Raw genomic sequence first — 22004 nt, 5'->3', positions numbered from 1 at the left:
AAGCAGATGAAAACAATATGAACAATAAATGAAGTTAAGAAGCCTCAAACGCTTTTAGATTGGAGATGAGGAATGGCTTCTTAAACTTCTGGTCTCCTCTTGAAAGAGTAGTCGACTTGAATGCAGGAGAAGGAGGCTTTAATTGCTGGGAAGATGTAGTTGGAAGCAGTAAATGCAGATCTTCCTCTTTTTCGTTGAAGAGCACGTTGCAGAGCTTGAATGCTTGATTAGTTGGAGTGGAATGGTTGTTCTCTGCCTTGCTACAGTCCTCTGTAGCTATTTAAGCCAACCCCCACGGAAACTAGCCGTTAGAGTGCTTTTTCTGCCCGTTCTGAACACTCTACGCAGCCTGACAATATGACCGTTGGTGGGTTGGAGTCGACTCGCGCGATCAGGAGTCGACTCGGCTGTAGCGGGAGTCGACTCAAGCTTTTCCGGAGTGGACTCGGCAACTGTTCCAAATTTGAATTAAAGTTGCCTTCACGACTGGGAGTCGACTCGTCTTGACCTGGAGTCGACTCGCCAACTTCTGGAGCTGACTTGGCAATTTTGGAGTCGGCTCATCCACTGAAGTCCGTGGATCCAATTTTGAATTTTGTCCACTCGAGTCGACTCGACTGTCCTGGGAGTCGACTCGAATCTCAGAGCCCGAACTCCCGATCCTCTGTCTTTTGGCTCGTCCAGTCTTGGAGTCGACTCGAACTTCCTTGGAGTCGACTCGGCTCTCAGTTTCCGAAACTTGGTCTTCTGCCTTTTGATGTGAAGCTGTCTTGGAGTCGACTCGAGATGTCTGGGAGTCGACTCGAATCTCAGAGGCAGTAACTTGATCTTCTGTCTGTTTTGGGGTCGCGGTGTCTTGGAGTCGACTCGCGTATTGCGGGAGTCGACTCGAATCTCAGAGTCCATAAAATGCTCTCTGACTTTTTCTTTGTGTACCGCTGAGAGTCGACTCTTGCTTTCTCTGGAGTCGACTTGCCACCTATCGGAGTCGACTCGCGTTCCACTGGAGTCGACTCGAATCTCAGACCCGAAAACTGTTCTCTGACTTTTCTGCCTGTGACTGCTTGGAGTCGACTCTTACTTCCTTGGAGTCGACTCGGTAAACATCGGAGTCGACTCGCGCACTTCGGGAGTCGACTCGCTGACAGGTTCTGAGTTGAAGCTTTCTGTCCTTCTGTCTGTTCTCAGTCGGAGTCGACTCGTACTTATCTGGAGTCGACTCGAGCTCGTGCCAGTGAACTTGATACGCTTGGAGTCGACTCGTGATACTCGGGCGAGGACTGCAGCCTTGAAGCTTTTTACCATCCATCCAAGTCCAGTGGCATGCTAGGGGAACTTGGATGGTTGGGCGAGGACTGCAGCCTAGAAGAGGTTGACTCGGTCGTCTTCCTCGGCCGCGGATGCCACTTCACAACTCATGGTGACCGAATCCTCGTGGCCGTGTGGCAAGGACCAAAGATAGATCGTCAAGTCTCCTTGCCAAAGCTCGAGTCCGGCTCCCCATGGTCTCTGCTGGTTTCCACCACCATGGGGGCAGGGGACCACGTCCGTTCCTACCCATCCTCTTCTATCGCCAGCGCTGAAAACCTACAGGCCACTTCTGCGTGCCTGATTCGCCTGCAGCCATAGCAAAAATTGGGCACATTCTTGTAGACGAAAGGCTGCCACAATACTCTCGCCTTTCCTTTGATCTGAATGTCAGGCAGCAGCATCGCGGTGGCATCAATGGCCACCTTGACATTGGTGAAGCCCATCACCTTCTGTTGCTCCATTATCCCATTGACGACCATCCATCGTAGTGATTTGCAGGATCATCTCGCTCGACCAATATTCCACTGAAAGCCTCGGCAGCTGGATCTAGACCACTGCTGCCTTCCCCGCATCTAGACCGAAAATAAAATAAAAAAACTAAGGCTCTATGGCTAGTAGCTGCTCTGCCACCACCTACGGTCTGCCAGTGAGGGCGAGGTCCTGGTTAGCTGTTGTCTTGAATCGAAGAGCGAGGTGGTCGTTAGTGAGCGGCATCACTTCCACCTCATACTCAGTGTTTCGTCGGAGAGCGACGTCTCGGCCTATCCATTCTAATGGCACCCGGTGGCCAAGGCTCCGGATGGCCAAGGCCCTTGATTCAAAAACAAGGTGATGCGGAGACCAAGGCGCTTCTTATAGTGGAACGGGTTGGAGGACTAAATTATCCTCCAAATTTCATCAAATTTACGCAAACAGTCCAGAACCTAAAACATAGCCTTATCGCAATTCAGTTCCGGTACGAACTGAACCGAAGATGTGCTTGGTTTGGTCATGGTTTATTTTGTGAGCATATTAGCTTGCACATAGGGGTGCAAATGGGTTGGGTCGGGTCGGGTTATGAGTGATCCCGATCCAATCTGGTTTCTTATTTGGATCTTAATTTTGGACCTAGGGTCAGATCCACCGCTACAATTTTTGACCTAATAGATCATTCGGGTCGGGTCAGTTCCGTGTATAACCCGGACCCAACCCAAAAAATTTGGATCCGGTTCGGGTCTGGGTCGGGTTCGATTTTGGTCAACCCATCCATGGCTTCAGAACTTGTGTTTGCATCCCTACAAGCTACAGCCCACAGGCCCAAATAATTTTAAAGATTTGGGTCGGATCGGGTCGGATCATAGGATTGAAAATTCAAAATTACCCAAATTTCAAATAGGTCGAGTCGGATCAGGTCGGGTCTGAATTCAGTAAACCCAAACCCGATCCGAAAAATATGACGGATTCAATTTTAGGACCCAATCCGGCCCCACGGGTCCTCCAAAATGGGTTGGGTCAGGTCACAGGTCAACCCGGCCCATTTGCATAGCTACTACAAGCCTGCTACCTTGTTTGTTTTGGTATCACACGTGCGATGGTGATGGTCTCTACATTGATACATTTAAGTTTGCTTTGCCGTCTTTCATCTTTCTCCTGAACTCATTGGGAGCAAAGAAAGACCTGCGCATACCATACTGTATACACCTGCTTATACCATGCTGTATACACCATATTTGGCTGCTACTATTCTAACACGAAAGCTCCCGGATTGAGACTTGAAGCGCATGTATTCCGTGGTACGCTGGATTACTCAACATGGAACGCGTCCAAATCAAAATCTACTACATATCGCTAGAGTGCAACTAAGCCAAACGTGTAACGCTTTCTTGGGGTAAAGTCTTATGCTTAGGCAAGACAACGATTTGCCCGTACTCAAAAATATCAGCTGATTTCCTACGTATGTATTTACAATAGTTTGTTATAACATATTTATTTTTACCAAAAATAGAAAAGACAGGCGGGTCGTGTGATCATTTCCTCAGCAAAGATTTTGAGTGCAATCAACTGAACATAAGAAATACAAGAATAAGGTTCTATAATATGTATGTAAAATTGAACTGAGCAAGAAAAGATGCGCACGGATGCAAATACCAGCAGAGTCGACCATTAAATGAATGTGTCACTGTGTATAAATTGTAGATACCTATAAAGCCGAAGGTGATGACTCCATTAATATATTTTTGGGTTTTACATGGAAATACTTGCATGTGGTTGAATTATGTAAGCCAGCAATTATATAGGAACATGTTGGTCTACATTCTTTTGCCACGGAGATAGAAATAAAAGATTTCAAAACATCAACAAATCAGTCATGCTTAGAAGGTGTGACTCTACTCTGCTAGACCAGAGGGTCGGTGAGAAATCAACTTTCCCTTTAAGATCAACCAAGCTGTTTATTTTTAATTTACATTATTGCTTTTTTTATGCATTTATTTTGTTCATTTTGAATATGGTAGAAACGCCACCTTTCAGAGACATATCCCAAGCTACCATAAGACAAAAGATCGTCTTTCTAAAAAGATTCGATACGAAACTATTGGATGTGCAAAATCCAATATTGAAATCATTTCAAAGATTTTTCTTTATTTTGTCCGTATCAACAAATAATTCTAAATACTTCAACTCCCAATCAAATAGCAATCATTCAATGCACTTCTTTTCTTATTAGATTGCAACAAGATGAGCTAGCCATGCTAGAGTTGTCTAACCAAGCTGGTGAAATGAAGATAGGTTAGTTTTGCAATCGTAAAACTCCGCCGCACAACCTTTTTAAAGGAACTTCTTTCCTTTTAACCGAGGCTGCAGAGAATTCCCATCCAACAACGGGATAAGATCAGGGGAGTCTCTATGGTGCGACTCATAAATTCACGACTTGCTACCTTTTAAAAAAACTGCGAAACCGATGAGCTATGTCTCTGTTAATCCCACTTGCTAACAATCAAACCACATGGCACTGTTACGGAATCCACAAAACATCTACAGATGAAATTAATGAAATATCAATTTTTCATTGAGGTCTCAAAAATCTGAACGACGGGGAAATGAAAGAGAGCGCATGTTTAAAATAGAAAGAGCTGGAACTTACCGAATGCCAGTGAGCTTTCTCCATCAAACAGGGATGACATAATCTAATCAAACCAACAGAAAGAGAAGTTTAACAAACAGTACAAATCTAAAACATTCCAGACGGTTTCTCTCACCAAAACAAGGAAAAAAGATCCAGACAGTAATTACATAACCATAGTTTGCCATAGTTCCCCAAGGACTAAACAAACAAGATATCTTCCAACAGAAGTTCTGAACAGACATAAGTCGTCGACCACATACTGGAGTCGAAACATTCTGAAGCAACATGACAGCCATCTAAAAATCTCTGTGCATAGGCAATATATTTTCTATACCTTCATTATCTTGCGGTGTTTCCAGCTTTGGTTTGCCACAAGTCATTGGTAGCTGCTTCAAAAGTTGAATGAGATACCTGCTTTGGCCTCTGCATTTTGTATCCACCTCTATAATTTCCTCGATGCTCTGATCCAACCAAAATCCATGTGGTGCCACTGGGAACAACGTCACAGGAGCCTCTGCTTTTGTCAAGAAGTATCTTAACAATAATTTCTCATAAGGCAAACCGGTAAATCCAGCAATTCTAAGGAATACAGGATGCATCGATGCAATATCAAACAATTTAAGAATTGGTGGGCGTTTTGAAGCAGCAGCAAGACGCGTCTCAGGATGACACTGCATAAATTAATTCCAATTCAATTACAAAGCAAGGGATATACATATGCAATTAGTTGAAGAGACTTACAGTGACAAAAATTCTCTCAACAGAAGGGCTGATGCTCATCAGCCAACTCAGAGCAACAATATTTTCCGGGCACACATAACCCATTTGCAGCTGGATCTCCTTTAAATTTGGAAACCAAACTGTATCCAGCTCATTTTCACTCTTACATTTTTCCCTTAGGAGGCCCTTCACACAAAACATCAAATATGAGAGTGTTTGCAGTTAGATTCTAGATATTTGCATCGACAAACAGTACCTGATTCTAACTAACACATTTCATAACAATCCTTGCTGTTATCTAAGCTAATAGGCAACAATTTAATCTATATAATTAGAGGGCTAAAAAAGGAGATGCAAGAGGATAGCTTACCTCCAATAGTTGTGCTTGCATGGTCAACACTTCCACATTTGATGGTGAGAGCAGTATTGTCCTTGTTCTTTCAGTTTTATATTTTCCAGTTATGTCGATAAAAGCATCTCGAAGCATGGTAATATCCTTCATGTAAAAATTTATCTGATGCCCTGTGTAGTGAAAGCTTCTTAGATGTGGGGCATCTATCTCAATACAGGACAGAATATCACATTTAGATGCTGTAAAATTTTTAAAAGCTGGATTCAGAGTGATGATCTTGATGTTATCTATAAGAAGACATCCATCCAAATGCATGCTCTCAAGGTGCCGGCATTCTCTAAGTATCTTCGGAAACTGTGCATCTCCTATTGCGACCCACTTAAGATAAAGTATCCTCAGGTTAGGCAAACGTCTGAAACTAAGAGAATTTCTCATCCAGCAGAAAGACAGGCGAAGTGAGGTCATGGATCTTGAATTTAACATATAGCTTGGGAGCTCGAAACGTTCTTCTCCTTGAAATCCAAAGTGGAGCTCCTCGACTTGTTTCTCCAATGCGGTTCTTATCCACCTTTTTACCAAAGATCGACGCCCATCCACAGCCACACGGATCTTTAATGTCCTTATAACAGGACCATTATGCTGTCGCAGGAACTGGTCCACAAATCTGACGTAGTCTCTTGTCATCAAGTCAACACGATCTTCTCCATTTGGATATTTTTTTCTTTTCAAATATTCCCAGATGCCTTCATCAAGATCAAGAACAGGCACTGCTTTCCAGAGGTGCCTCCATCTTCGTGCCAGGGCACTGGTTCTCACAGCCATTTTTGTGGGCATTCTAGAGAGAATGTTGTGCAACAGAGTATCTGGCAAGCTACTGATTCGGTCTTCACTTACTCCCATGGTCTTTTCTTCTTCTTTGCTGCTGGTGATGTGTAAGAAGCTGCAAAAAGAAATATACATTTTAGTTATGTAGATATACCAATACCTTGATAATTTTCTTTCTGAAAACTGCAGATAAATTCATAATTAGACATAAGAAAGCAATGTTCTCTTAGATTATAAAATTTATAAAAAGTAAATTTTCAAACAATGCACCGACAAGCTTTCCATTTATTAAAAATGTCATAAATTAAGTTAAGACCAAATAACAAAAAAAATCAAAAGAATAAAACAAGCTCCCTGTATATTAAAAATGTTATACATTAAGTTATTGTAACATTCCAGTTTGATTTGTATAAGTGCCCAAAATCTACCCAGTGAATAATCGGATCCTCACATACTCTCTCCATTTAAACCCTGATATCTTCGTCAGGCTAAAGGTCCAAATCCATTCATACCTAATCATAAGCACCACAATTGGCACTTGGTCAGCCTCAATGAGCCTGTGCTGTAGTGTCCTCTAGTCCACAGGGGCAATATTATTTGGATTCGTTGATCTTGTATAACTACCCAAGATCTACTCAGCAAATAACCGATGTGGGACTAAACACACACCCGCACGGTTCCTCACAGTTATTGCCAATGATAAAAACGTGGATGCGCTACTTATGTTGTAATACATTGCGGTGACAAAAGAATTTGCCATGCATAACAAGACTGCAGCTGGAATTCACAGCAGAGGCATTAGCTTCCTCTAGGTGGAATTAGAACACAATGTTGTAATGAAGATACATAGTAGAAACATAAAACTATGGGACAAATGATGGAAGAAATTCATGTCAATAATGTTATAGTATATAGTTGATTAGTGCATGAACTTTTTGTAAATGCCAAACAAATAAGATATAAAGCAGCCCAAAAAAGTCACCATAGATGATGTTTATCTAATAAAAGGCATGCAAAATGTATTATGTACCATTGAAGTTGTGGTACCTCCCTTTAACATCAATGAAGTATATAATATGGGATGCTTCCGAATATAGATGTCAACATATACTGATACCAGTGAATAGGCAGGCTTTATCAGTTTGGCATCTGCTAACAATCTATGGCATGAAAGTCCTAGATTCTGCACATACGGACGTAGTGGTGGTGATGATAGGAAATGCGCAAAAGGATAGGGCAGATTTGGGGATTAATATAACAAAAGGAAGGTAAGCAAAGGACATAATCAAAACTTAAAAAGAGAAAGGAAAAAATTTTAAGGCGGGAAATTATGCAATGTAATCCAAAAGTCACCAAAAAGGAGTTACTGCTGTAAGGAACTATTGCTAACAACAATATTGAAGGCATTGGTATCAATGAAATTCAAAAGATCCTAGAGAGATGGCATGTTTACTTTGCAGTGTGGAATGATTGAAGAAGGCAACTCTACAAAGGATCTCCTACGATTATTTCTAGTATGGAATGAGTCAATCATCCACTTTGGTATCTTTTTGAAAAAAAATGGCAATATTGTTCCTCCATTGATCAAGAATTTCGGTCTGATGAAGAGCAACAACTCAAGTGTGCAATTCTTGGCACTCTGCAACAATACATTTGAGATGTTGTAGTTCAGCTTGTAGATCACATGACAAATATCAAATCCACATGGTCGAGGCATGGAGAAGAACCCACTACCTGTCACATTCTTCTAAAAATTTTTCTAGAAGGTAATAATGAGTAATTGATAACAATCCCAACAAGTCTATGATCTGCTCATCATTATTCTTATCCTCCAAGATTTTCTAGTTTTGCCTTCTTTAACTTAGATGTAGCTTATGTCCACGCCTACCGTACATAACATTTTTCTGGATTTAGAACTACAATCATATATTAAGCATGATAACCCATAGACTACTTCCGAATCTCAAAGTGTGCCATGTGTGGTAGGTGGGCCCAAAATAGAAACAAAGTTTCTAATTCATAGCATACATAAACCACACCTTTTGACTTGGTTTTTATTGATCCGTAATTTCTTCCTCTAAGGACACCATCAAAATTCTTGTTTTGCTTTTATATTCCTCTGTAAACTGATAGGGAGGCAATGTATCAATTTGATATTGTTAACTAATTAGTAGAGTGGACAGATACGACATGTTGAATTTTTTATTTTTTTAATGAAAAGCAGACATGAGATCTTGATGTGTTATATTTCTTATCATATCTGGTTGGCCAAAAACGAACAAATTTTCCAAAATGTGGTTCGAAGTCCCAGACTGGTTATCATGAAAGCCTATGTCTAGGCTCAGGAATTTATTTAGACAATTGCTTTGGATAGCTCTTTAACAGCAGAGGAAGTTCGTAGCTCTTCTTCAGCAGGCTCTGTGAACCCATAGTAGATTTATTTCTCTTAGGAGCCACCACCCCTCTATTTCCTTAAGATCAACTTCAACAACAGCATCTAGAATAGAGGTGCTTATGGTGGCTCGGGTTTTCTTATCAAAAACTCTACAAGTCTTTTCATTGCTGCAGGTGGAGTTAAAGGTCTTTGATACTATGGTTCTGATAGTTGAACTTCATGCAGCACAGAAAGGTTTGACATGCTATTAAAATTTCAAGTGCCCCTCAGATTATCTTGGACGGAAGGGATTCTTTGACAGTTGTTAGGTGGTTATCAGCCTCCCACCCCAGATGTTCCGTCTCACCCTCTGGTACAACACTGTTGGTGAATGATTGCTTCTCTTTATTCTTTTGAGGTGACTCATGTCTATCGAGAATCAAACAATGCGGTTGATAAGGTTGCAGCTTACATGACCAATTGATATAGAAAGATCACGACTCTATATGGAGCACTTTGACCACTCTAAGTAGGCCTGGATAGAGTCCACAAGCAAGATTGATCACATCAGAAAGCCGAATCGTATGCCAAACTTCTAAAGACCATAACTTGGTCATATAATACCCGATTGAGATGATTTTTTTTTTAATCAAATAATAAAACTGAGTAACAATATCTCTATTTATACTAGTGAAGTCTACCTTACATAGTACAAGTTGAATTGCTCTTCTAGTTAAAAAGAAATACAATTTTCCTAAAATATACATGACTAGAGAAATAATCATGAAAAGTTTAAACGCTATAAAAGATAGATCTCAACTTCTACATCAATTTTGTCTTCAGTTGTTTTGCATAATTCTTCTCAAATTAAGAGATATGTCTAGATAAATCTTTTTTGAAAACAAATTTTTGCTTTAATTCGAGGCCCAAATAATGAAATTTGGATCTAATCACTTAGTGTGGTGAGCCCTCATAAGGTGGCACCATATCATAAAGCTCGAAAAACCATCCAAGTTCAGAAAAGAGCACCTCATTCAGATATCATACAGGGAAGTAAAGGTCTCTAAAGATTTAACATGCGATTCAACTTTCTAATATGGTAGATTTCACTCCTAAACCCAGTGCAGTCCTCTACTAGTGGCTCAAGTAGTTACATCGAGTCTGGCAATCTCCTAGATCCAAGCTTCAACATCCACCCCAATCCAGATCATAATAGATAATTAAGAGGTTATATGAACCAACTTATAGAGTATGACAAGGCTAAAAGTTTCTTTTAAGTATACAAAAATATGCTTGATCACTTGGAGCTGCACAGTGGCCGGAGATCGCAGATAAGGACAGATTTATATCAAAATGTATGCTTGATCCCTTGGGCATGGATAGTGGTGGGAGCATGTAGATAATAACAAAGACAAGCATTGCCTCATAATAAACAATGCCATCTTATACCTTGATGTAAATTCTACATTAGCACTATTCCTCTTCAAAAATGGAAATAGCACAAGATCTATTTCTCTAATAGTTTTCTATCAATCTATTTGATTTCTTTACTTTTAAAGAGGGTTATGATAGGTTGTATCTAGATTTACCCAAAGATATGGCTTCACAAGTTCACCATGGTAATGCCTTTAACCTTTTGCTCCTTATATAACCCTATTGATGCCAAGTTTTATGTGTTATAACTGGAGAATTAAATCAATATTTATTTTGAAATCCAAAATGATGTACAAACAACAGAGAGTGTCCCAATTCACCATGGTAGTGCCTTGAAACTTTTAATCCCTATATAACCCTATTGATGCCAAGTTTTATGTGTAATAATTGGATAATTAAATCAATATTTTTTTTAAAATCAAAAAAATGATATACCAAAAAAAAAAGAGTATCCTAATGCATGAGGCTCCCCTGCTGCAGGTTCTGGAGAGGGTTCAATGTATCCAAGCTTGCCCTCATGAGATTAGGCTATTCCATGTTCGAAGTATGGGATGCCCAAGTCAAAATAGAGCAAGCTTACCGTTCCCCAAGGTTCACCCTCCATAAAAATATTAAGCAAAATTCATGATTATTCTACGGGTATCCTAGAATTATGCAAAATCAGAAGCAGGATCGGCGGAACCGTCCTGAATCGGACGGTTCCAGCCGTTTCGAGTCATCCCGGCAGCTCACCAGGACGGTTCCGGCAAGGAGGGAGGGAAAGGGAGAGGAGGCCGGCGGAGGGTGGCGAGGTAAGCGGAGGGCTGGGCGGAGGCTGTCGCAGGGAACAGGATCCGACCGCTAAAAAATTTTGCAATTTTTTAGTAAAGTCGGCAAATTGCTTGCTGACTTTACTTAAAAATCGCAATTTTTTTAATTTCGCAAAAAATTATCAAAACATGTCTATCTTGGCAATAAATTATCAAATTTGTATTTGGATTTGTCAATTATTTTAAGAGAAAAATGGTTTTTCATTTTTGCGGATTATTCTATAAAATTCTCGTAAAGTTCTCTACTTATACAAATTGGGCCTTTCTCTAGTTTTCATTGATTGAACTCAAGGTTAACCTAGCTTGCAAAAGTATAAAAATGTCCTTATCTTAATAGCCAATGAGGCTCGGGACTTGGCCTCTTCTCACTCACTTTTCCCTTTTCTCGCTCAGGACTTGGCCACCACAAAACCAATCGTAAAAGGGTGTGGGTTAAGGGATCAATTAAGTTTGAGAGCTAGGAGCAAAAATGTCCAGAGTATATGATATTTTAGGGACTACTCTATATAAATATGAACGACCAATGCTTATAAGTTTAAAATGAAAATAAAAGGCCAAATCTTTCATTGCACTATCCTACATGTATTTCAGAACAACAAAGAACAAAGGTCCTTTTTCCGAGTATAAATAAAGAATGAAAGAAGAGGCCAACTCTACTACAAAGAAGGCATGATATAATACATCAGACTAATTTGTATCGTCTAATACAAGAATAAATATTGAGCATCTTTAGTTCATGATGAACTATATCACATCATCCCAATAGGTTTCAATCATGCGGAGCAAAACCAATTAAAGATACAAGCATCTTGGTTCATGTATGATCAACCTCCATCATAAGTCCTCCATTCACATATCTCGCCATCTTTGTTATAGCCTCTTCCACTGCTCCATCCCCCTCCACATCTATGCTCTCCATTTTTACTGTTGCTTTAACTTCCATACAAGCTGCCATGGTTGCTCTGGTGATGCAAATTTGATCTCTTTCACGGCCTATGATGTCTCCTTTTTCCTTAACATTTGTTTTTCTTCTGGTATGGTTTCTTTGTTCCCTGTGGTTGCATGTAGCACATGGTGATTAGCCCACATGGTGGGGAACCATGCACTGCATATGGACCGACTAGATCAAACAATTCAATCACCAAAAGAGCATGCCACAGAGAAAGTGTCATTCACTTTTGCACGTGAATCCATATTTATTGTCATCATTTAGCAGTGAAAGTGGACGTTAAATATCCTTTTGGATCATTTTTATATCCAACTTTACCCTAATATAGATACAAGTTTGAGTATCCAACTAATATATATGCATATCTGTACCCATACAATCCGTCAAAAAAATAGATATGAATATGGATAGATTGGTATCCAATCCATACTCATATGTCCATTTTTGTTAGTAATCCTATTTAATTTCATATAGTACTCATGAACCTTTAAGGAAAACAAATGACAATATTAAAATGTTAATAGATGAATTTACTTTCCATAAAATCACATCTTTGATTTGATGGTCATGATCTTTAACTATCTAACTTATAACAATACTTTCAATATCTAATATATATCCGTATCTATTTAAAACAAATAAGGATATGAATTTTGCATTTGATTAATATTGGTATGTGCATCCATATTCGCCAAATTTAAATGGATACAGATATGGATAATTCCCTCTCCTTCCATTTCCCTGGGAAATAGTGTACTCAAGATATACTGATACCCAATTTGTATTTGATCCATTTTCAGCACCTATCACTACCATCACTAGAGTCTTACACATGCGATGCATGTCCGTTGTTTTCCCAACAAGTAGGGTCAGGCGAGCAGAGGAAGGGACATGAGCTACAATTTTTTATTCCTTTCTCTCTCCAGTTATGTGGTGGAACCAAGACCTACTTAATCGACAGGCTAGGTCGGGTTCATACCGAGCTCCGCCTAGGATACCACTTGATTTAGTCAGGTTGAAGCCCAGTCTGCCCGTCCTTCAGCCTACTTTCAAGCTCGAGGTCGCTATTTATCAGGCTTCAAGCCTTCAGACTAGGCCTCAGACTTCCTTCCTCTCCTTCACAATACTGTCTGTCTCCTCCCTGATCCCACCAAGCTCATCCCACCGAAGACGCCATCGCCATCTATGCTATGAGTGATGGGCGAAGAAGATGGGGAAAGGAACTGCGAGGGAAGTATTTGAAGAGCGGATGGGGGCAGGGAGAAGAGGGGAAGGGGTGGGGGAGGGGTTTGAAAGGGTCGAGGGAATGGTGGGAGAGGGATTGGGATTTGGGAAAGAATAGGGAGGAGAGGGGAGGAGTGAGTGATGTGGATGGAGACAGGAAGAAGATGAGAAAGCAGATGAAAAGGATATATTTTATATTATATATTATATTATATATTATATATTATATATATTGCAGAAAATTAGAAATACTAGGCTCGAGCGGGGTCGATGTAAATCTGAGCCCAACTGGTTTAATGGGCGAGCTCAATTTTCAGGCTCGGTCCCGATCTGTCGAGCTTAAAAACTAGGTCCAAGCCCATTTTGGATGCATTGGGCTCAGACGGACTGCCTAGGATTTTGATCAGATCTAGACTGGTGCCAAGAAAAATTAATAAATACAATCAATATAGTGGAAGCACGGGCCAACTCAATATAGTGGAAGCACAAAAAGCAGACCCACCTGATGATTGACTATTTTTTAAGTTACCTGCAGATATCTTGTTGTCTCTATGATGCTTAGTTCTATGGCTGCCATTGGTCCCCAATCCAACGTCTTTTTCTCTTACTACCAAAAAATGAAACATCTTTCTCCAAGTTTTGCACTCTTCAATTGAGAGATGCCATCATTGCCTTCCTCTGCCATATGGTTGCCAATGTACTCACTGTCATCATACAAGCTAACAATAATTCTTTTTCCAGCTGCTCTTGCCAAGATAGATAGTAGGGTTGAATTGCATATCAAGTAGCACGTGTTAAACATGCACCACATTCAAACCCTACCTACACCTAAATAGTTGGTTGAGCAAAGATAAAATAAAGATAAATGATAATTTGATGCTAGATGTATATGCATACCAATAGAAGATTTAGCTCACTAGCTAGAGTATTAATTGTGATAAGCCATTTATAGTCGGTTCCTTATCTTTAAGACCTGACCAACTCTCTCTCTCTCTCTCTCTCTCTCTCTCTCTCACAAACACACCCTAGTATTGGTGGTGGGACTTCAACACAGAGTCACTAGTACCCAAAGTCTGTAATTTTGCCAATTGCTATACTCTTTCCTAGATGTCTGGTTTTCATGATGTGTTAATTCATATCCTACCAGCACATTGCATACATTGCGTTAATCTATGAGGAAACATTATTGTATTACATGTAAATAGTCATTCACCTACCATGAAACTTAAATGGCCAGTCTTACAAAATATAGTTGCTAAGTATACTCCTTTTCTTTTCATAGTTGTGAATTCAATTGCCTAGAACATAATAGTGACTCAGACAATCACAAAGAAAGATATCATTAGATAATTCCATAATTATAAAATCAGAAAGAAAAATATTTTTTATAAGAAAGATAAGATTCAGACACTGTGTGACTATCCCACATATCTCGTTCGTGTATCATTATTTACTAAGTACTTGCTAGTGGAAATGTCAAGTATATTCAGTTACAAAAGGGATCAGATGTTGTAATGGATTCATGTTAACCTAAGCTAGTGAAATTAAATAACAAAAACTTCTTTGCATGTTAATCTACTAGAAGATTATCTCAAAATATAAGTTTTGTTTGCGAAAATTATCTAAAGATATTCTTTTTGTTTGAGGAACTTATCTCAAGGTATTCAACTATCTATCCTAGAATCTTTGTAAAATTTTAACATGAAAAGTATCCAAATTATTCATCATACACAAAATATAAACCAAATAATCTATGAAAATTGAAAGAGTGAATTTCAGACGTAAGGGAAGATATTGAACGTGTAGTTCATTAGCAATCATAAATTTTAAAATTAATGCTGATATTACATTTTTTATATTTACCAATGTGAAAAAGGAGATGAATAGCACCATTAGGTAGCGGAATGCAAATAAAAAGGAAACAGTGCATCATGGAATCCCTCTCTCTGAGGATCAAAATAGATATTTCACTTGTTTAATATTTAACCAGTTAATAATGTCAATTGAGTACTATTTTTTTAAAGATAAGTCAATGCTAGATTAGAAAGTTAGGATTAAAGTTTGAAATAGTGCATCATGGAATCTCTCTCGCTAAGGATTTATCCTGGTCACACTCTCTCTCAAATGGAGAGAAGGAGAGGAAGGAGGATATTAGGTCGAGCGAGAGAAAGAGAGCAAAAATGAGAGGGACAGGGAGGCAGGGGAGAGAGATCAGGAGAGAAGGGGAAAAGAGAAAGAAGAGAGTTAGATCCGAGACAAAGGTGTGTGCATGCCCTCGCCGGTGAGAAAATTTTCTTTTCAAATTTCCTAATTTGATTATATAAATTCTTCTGAATTAGGACTGTTGTTAGTCATAAAAAACCTCAAAAGTCAAAAAATTATACATACTTCGCTAATATTGAGAGAATAATCAAGTATCAACTTGTTAGAAATAAATATCTAAACCATTCATTTTAAACAAATGGATAGTTTGGGGAAATATACTGAAGCAAAACTTTTATATAAATCAAGATCCAGTCAAAAACCCAATATATGGAACCATATTTTGCATACTATTTTTTCTCAAGTTCTATAATAGGTAAACTAGAGAAGATTAATGGGTTATCTAGTCTAGGAAAAGAAAAATATGAATCATATAAGAGATACAAAACCTAAGATTGTACATAAGATAAGAAATGCAAGTTTGGGAACATCGATCTATCGTTTCTAGGTCAAAACATGATAATACACAATGGTCCTCTACGAGAAGAAAATGAAACAAATATAAGAATTTTATCTTACCTGATAAGAGTAGAGACGCTTCTTCGTGCTTGGAATTGCTTCCTTTGAGTAGAGAGAAGGTGGACGAAAGTGAAATAAAAAGAAAAGAAAGGAAAGGAAAGAGTTATTTAGACAAACTAAATGCACTATCTAGGCTATAGCTGTAAAGGGGGATGTATCCATTTAAATTAGAAATATATTTATGAGGTGTCAATAGTTGGGGTGCCTTGACGCATATGCAATGATGCACATATACATGGTATGCAATGTGTACCAAAATAAAATTACTTTTGGGCAATATGTACATTTAAGAAATATCTAGTCCTATAGATGGAAATAAAAAGGAAAGAATTTATTATAGTAGATTAAATGCTTTATCTAAGCGATAACTCTGATGGAAGAAAGTGAAATAAATAGATAGGAAAGGACAGAAGTTGTTAAAACAAACTAAAAATACTTTATCTAAGCGATAACTCTGATGGAAGAAAGTGAAATAAATAGATAGGAAAGGACAGAAGTTGTTAAAACAAACTAAAAATGCTTTATCTAAGCGATAACTCTGATGGAAGAAAGTGAAATAAATAGATAGGAAAGGACAGAAGTTGTTAAAACAAACTAAATGCACAAGCAACAGATGTAAAAAGGGATGTATCGATTAAAATTAAAAATATATTTATGTTGTTGAGAGTTGCGTTGCATGTACGCAATATCTAATGATTTACATATACATCGGTAATAATGCTCATATGTAATGCGTAACAAAGGAATTATTTTTTTTGTGCAATGTGTACACTTAAGCAATATCCAGTCCAACATATGGAAATAGAAAGGAAAGAAGTGGTGACATCAGATTAAATATGTACGTTTAAATGATAGCTGTCAAAGAGAATGTATCCATTAGAATTAGAAAGATATTTATGAGTCATTGAAAGTAGTGATGCCTTTGTTCAATGTGTAATAATGCACATATGCAACGTGTTGCAGTGTGTTATGCAACATGTTGCAGTGTGTAATGCAACATGTGTCAAGGAACAATACCTTACGCAACGTGTATATTTAAGCAATGTCGAGCTTTACAAGTGGAAACAAGTATTTTGGTTCTTAGGATTCCTCCTTTGGTTGGAATAAAGGACGAAGAAAGAAAAGCAATAAATACAAAGAAGAAAAGCAATAACTAGAAAGGAAAGAATTTCTTAGGACAAATTAAATGCTCTAAGTGATAACTATGAAGGGGAGAATAAATCCATTCAAACTAGAAATATATTTGTGAGTCATCAAAAGTTGTGATGCTTTATGCCATATATAACATGCTTATCTGCAATGTGCAGCTATGCTCGTCTGCAATGTGTAGCAAAGTAATAATTCTTTTTATGCAATATATAATATAAGCAATGTCTAGGTGGAAACTGATTTTTCATTCTTAGAATTGACTTCTTTGATTAGAGTAGAGGTGGAAGAAAGTGAAAAAAAGAAAAGCAAAGAACTTGTTAGAACAATGCATTACCTAAGCAACAGCAATGAAGAAGAGTGTATCCATTAAAATTAGAAATATACTTATAGTTGTTCAAAGTATTTGATGTGTAACAATGCACAACATGCAACAATGCCCATATGTAGCTTGTATCAATGTCCATATGCAATATGTTTGTTTAAGCAATGTCCGATTTCTAGGAGGAAATAGATGTATTGGTGCTTAGAATTGTATTCTTTGATTAGAGAGGTGGAAAAAGCATGAAGTAAAAAAAAATGAAGGATTTACTAGGACGAATTAGATGCACTTCCTAAACTGTGAAGGGGAGTGTATATCTACTAAAATTAGAAATATATTTGTGAGTCATCAAAAGTAGGCGATACCCTATGTGATGTGTAATTTGTAATAAATATGGATGCCTATATGCAAAATGTACATCAACGTAATAATATCCTTTTTGCAATAACACAACATGTACATTTAAGTAACAATTAGTTTAAGAAGCGATGGCATGCGTCCAAATCATATTGGACTTTTATGTGAGTTTGGTTAAGAAATGTCATATATTAGAAATATAAATCTAAGGGTAAGAGCATATTGGGTGAAGTCATTCTTATTGTTGTTTTGGGTAACAAATAGAGTAAAAGTAATGCTAGGGATCTGTATTTCACAAAACCTGATGCAATACATGATGTTTGGTTAGAATATTGAGTTGTGAAGCTAAAATTAGGTGTGCTAAGAAATTTCTACTGTGCACTAACAGGCACCACAAATTATGTTAAAAAGGGAGAGAAGCCAGCGATAACTACAAATTAAACGCACTCCAATCTTCACATATATTGACCACAAGATATATACAAAATGAGATGCACTTACTAAAGTCGTCAATGCATTTATAAATTACCAAAAAAAAATGTCATAAAGGAACGTGTATCTATTACAACAAGGAGCAAATTTATGAATCACCAAAAGAGTGATCCCTCTTCTTGAACTTAATATGCCCCTGTCAAGATATTGTGGTTAAAATCACTCATAAGTTTAAAACTTGACTCATAAGTTCCTTTTTTTTGGGTAAGTGTGAATGAAGGAGTACATAAATGAGAAGCAATAACAAAACCAAAAAAGAATAAACAAGGGAGAGAAAAAATGAAAACTAAGTCAAAAGCCTCACGGCCTGGGAAAGCCCATGGCGTCCATCTGCACAAAGTCGAGAGCTCCCCAAGTAAAGAGACTTGGAAACCAAATTGTCAATCTTCTTTCAAGGAGGCCAACTAGGTTTCTATGTGTTAGTAAAAGAAACTCATAGTTTAAAATTCTTTGGTTATTGACATGTACATATCTAGCTACTTAAATCTAGCTCGGCCTGATTATGGGCCAAGCACAGTTTTATAATTTATGACCCCAATAGCTCATCCACATATGTTAAGTATGCACATGTTTGTATCCAAGGATAACTCTTATGTTTGACAGATATATGTAGTTGCACCATGAAAGAACATCGTGGTAGCACACTGTATTTCCAACATGTAGTTCTAATAAATACACAATCTGAAATTGGGAGTGTATTCTTTTTGTGCTGAAATTCAGCATGGCCTGCCCATTGTTTTACAGCAGGAACAATCAATAAAGAAATTGGCTACATTTTTTGGGGATGGTTTAGCTTAGATAGATATCAAAACATGTATCAAAGAAGTAATGCAAATGTATAATATCTAGAAAGTGGCAAGGAAATAAAGGTTCTAGTCTTGGGAACCCCTTAGTACTAAGAATTAATCACAAATTTTTCAAACCATCACTCATTTCTGTTGCTTGGAATGTGAATGTTATAAACTAGCTACTCTATCATTGGGCATTTGCTTGAGCGGTAGCATAGCTTGCGATTTGAGAAAGTAGTGGGGATTGGATTCCTATTAGAGATAACCATCCAAAGGTGGGATGGGTATAAGTTAGAAAGGTGGAGATTAAATGTTCCTAATCTTAAAAATAGTTAGTATTCAAGTCCGGAGACATTGACAATAACTTCAAAGGATCGCACTTCTTAACCCAATCCCAGCAAATATATATTTTTTTTACGTAAATAATAAACCTAAACAACAACTGCGAGAAAAGAGAAAATTCAAAACAACGATAACCAATAATCCATCACGAATTGAGAGAAAAGTCTAATTCGAAACAGATGTACTCAAAATCAGTAAAGAAACCCAAGAAAATTCCCAAAAGAAATGGAGACCTCGACAAGGTAGTTGCTTAGGTATCTGATGGCGTTCTCCCTAAAATCTTCGTCGACGAACTCGACGATGGCCTGGGGCATGGTCATTAGCCTCTTCATCCACTTCACCTTGTGCTTCTTGCCCAACTTTTTCCCCTCCTTCGGCCCGGAGAGCTCTGGAAACCCGCCAAAAGGAAAGAGAGAGCGCCATCAAAGAATCAAGATGGAAGAAAGAAAGAAAGAAAGAAAAGGAGAGGAAACATGGGGAAAGGTGGGACCTTGATCGATCTTGGAGTCTTGGAGGAGGCTTAGAGTTCTTTCCTCCCATCGCTGTTCCTCTTCTTTCTGCTTCGGGTCGCGGAGGCATTCCTCCACCTCCGCCATTTTTCCCGGCCTTCAAATTTCTTGGGCTGAGAGAGAGAGGGGGGGACGTTGGAGAGAATGGGGGACAGAGAGACGTCGGTGGGAATGTGAAAGCGGGGAAGGGTTTAAATACGGAAGATGAGGTCAAAGAGATTTGGGCCTAGAGCTTGGTTTGACGGGCTTAGAGTGCACATCTATCAAGTTGACCTTGAGAAAATTTAGAATTGGAGACTCCTAAATGAAAAGCATCATCTGAGATACTACATAAGCAAGAAGAGAGCCTCAGGTGTACCGAGCTATCAAAAGTCCATATGATAAGTCAGCATGCTTGATCTCAGCCACTTATACCCCGGCACGCTCCACCACGACCCTCGGAGACGGACAGCTCTCGCCGAAGGTTCGAGTGTTCCTTGACAACCAGATCTGGTAAGCAGTATAGGTTGCCTCCACAGCCACCTGCCACGTCTGGGAGGCGTCAACCCATCAACAAATCGCCTGTAGGAAGGAGCCCAACTAGCCCGAGAATCCGTCGGGAACTCAACAGGCCTCCAGGCTCCCCTAGCCCGCTCACACTGGAATAGGGCATGATCCACAGTCTCCTATACTTGGCAGTCTGGGCACTGGGGTCGGATTCTCAATCCTCTTATGCTCAGCACTGATCTTATCGGCAGTCACTCCTAAGCCATCTTCCACAAAAATAGTGCCTCCCGCGAGTGAAGACCAAATCTCTAGATCCAAGCGCAGTCCAGCCTCGGCCCATGCTTGCGCTAGAAGACATGATAGACACACCCACTCTGACACTGGCTCTGCAGGACGTGCTCTAAACTCTCACATTCGGGCCAGCACACTTCGATACCGAAAACGGCTGGACTCGCTCTGCAAGGTGTTCTCCGAATAGCTGGCCAATCGTGCCTGCATCCCACTCCGCCCCCTTCAATCCTAGCAGATCGCTAACTCGAAGGCCGTCCGCAGCCTCAGCACTAACCAAAGTTGGCCAAAGTCTCAAGAAAAGAGAGTCCACCCAGGGGTCCACCACGTCCACACTCTACCCATCACCAATCAGCCAACTAGTGTTCACCAACGTAATGGGCACATACCTGCATATCTCTCGCCACAAGAAGAAGTGCCTCTATCTTCTCGGTGCCGCCCCATCTGTCTAGGGGCGGCCATACCTAGCCGTCATCACCTGACTCCAAAATCTCTACAGCCCAAGGATGAGCCTCGTCGCATGACAACCAATCAGTGCCTCTCTCCTCACTAAAAGGGACTGTACGCCCAGTCCTCCCTCCTGAATCAGCACGTAGGCCTTCTCCCAAGCCAACAAATGCACCTCATGGCCACCTTCTTGCAAGTCCCAAAGGAAGTTCCAATCGATTCCTGATAGCACTGTCTTCGAAACCACGGTATTGGATATGAGGTAAACTAGCATGGAACTCAAAATCAACCTAACTAGTATCAGCGTGCCCATCATGGATAGAGAAGACGTCTTCCATCCCTCTAGCCGGTCATGGACCTATTGCACCACCCCCGAGCACTCCAACACCCGCAGCCTGCTTCCTGATATAGGGACCCCTAAGTAGCTCCACGGCCCCTTCTGCTCTCGCATCTTGAAGATTCCCCCTGATCTCCCGCCTCACCCGCAACTCCGTCCTTGGACTAAAGTAGATAGTAGATTTATGAAAATTCACTCTCTGCCCCAAAGGGTCACAGTAGTCCGCCAATACACCTTTGAGGGTCACCACATCCCTTGCCCTCGCCCTCATCAGGAGGAAGCAATTATCTGCAAAAAGAAGGTGAGATATCGGTCGAGCACCAGGACACGATGGAGGCCATCCCCAGACAGCCGCATCTCGCACAAAAAACAAACCTCCGGGTCATTCACTTGGATCAATCGTCTAAATTGACGACATGAAGGAGGGCTTGGCCGCCCCTACAATTCAATGCAAGAATCTTCATTCTACACCACCCTTATGAGCAAGCTCCCATACTCCCCCCCCCCCCCCCCAGAGCTGCTGATTTCTCAACTTCAACCTGGGTCAGCCCATCTCTCGGTCCCTTTCCCTCACCAGATCCTAGTAACTCCCATCACCGCCGCTCTCA

The 22004-nt window shown here is 39.7% G+C and overlaps 1 protein-coding gene across 5 annotated transcripts; it reads right to left on the bottom strand.

Annotated features, from left to right (window-relative positions):
* Window positions 1-4383: 4383 nt before the first annotated feature.
* LOC103723927 (F-box protein At5g03100-like) lies at window positions 4384-20010 on the bottom strand. Of its 5 annotated transcripts, XM_088718149.2 has the most exons (7): window positions 19820-20004; window positions 19563-19717; window positions 15883-15924; window positions 13631-13805; window positions 5505-6426; window positions 5156-5320; window positions 4384-5085 (listed from the first exon to the last, which is right to left on the bottom strand). In XM_088718149.2, exons 5-7 carry the CDS (start codon window positions 6384-6386, stop codon window positions 4711-4713), a joined length of 1422 nt encoding a protein of 473 aa, XP_088574275.2. In that variant the 5' UTR covers window positions 6387-6426; window positions 13631-13805; window positions 15883-15924; window positions 19563-19717; window positions 19820-20004; the 3' UTR covers window positions 4384-4710. The 5 variants fall into 5 exon arrangements, with proteins under 5 accessions (XP_088574275.2, XP_038979543.3, XP_038979545.3 ...); XM_039123615.3 differs by lacking the exon at window positions 13631-13805 and having other exon boundaries at window positions 19820-20010; XM_039123617.3 differs by lacking the exons at window positions 13631-13805; window positions 15883-15924.
* Between the last annotated feature and the right edge of the window lie 1994 nt (window positions 20011-22004).

This window comes from Phoenix dactylifera, chromosome 3, assembly GCF_051530095.1.
Source record: "Phoenix dactylifera cultivar Ajwa chromosome 3, Ajwa_hap1_PhDact_Kaust_v1.1, whole genome shotgun sequence".
Taxonomy (NCBI): domain Eukaryota; kingdom Viridiplantae; phylum Streptophyta; class Magnoliopsida; order Arecales; family Arecaceae; genus Phoenix; species Phoenix dactylifera.
Note: the sequence above shows the minus strand (reverse complement) of the source record. Positions and strands in the feature narration are given on the sequence as shown.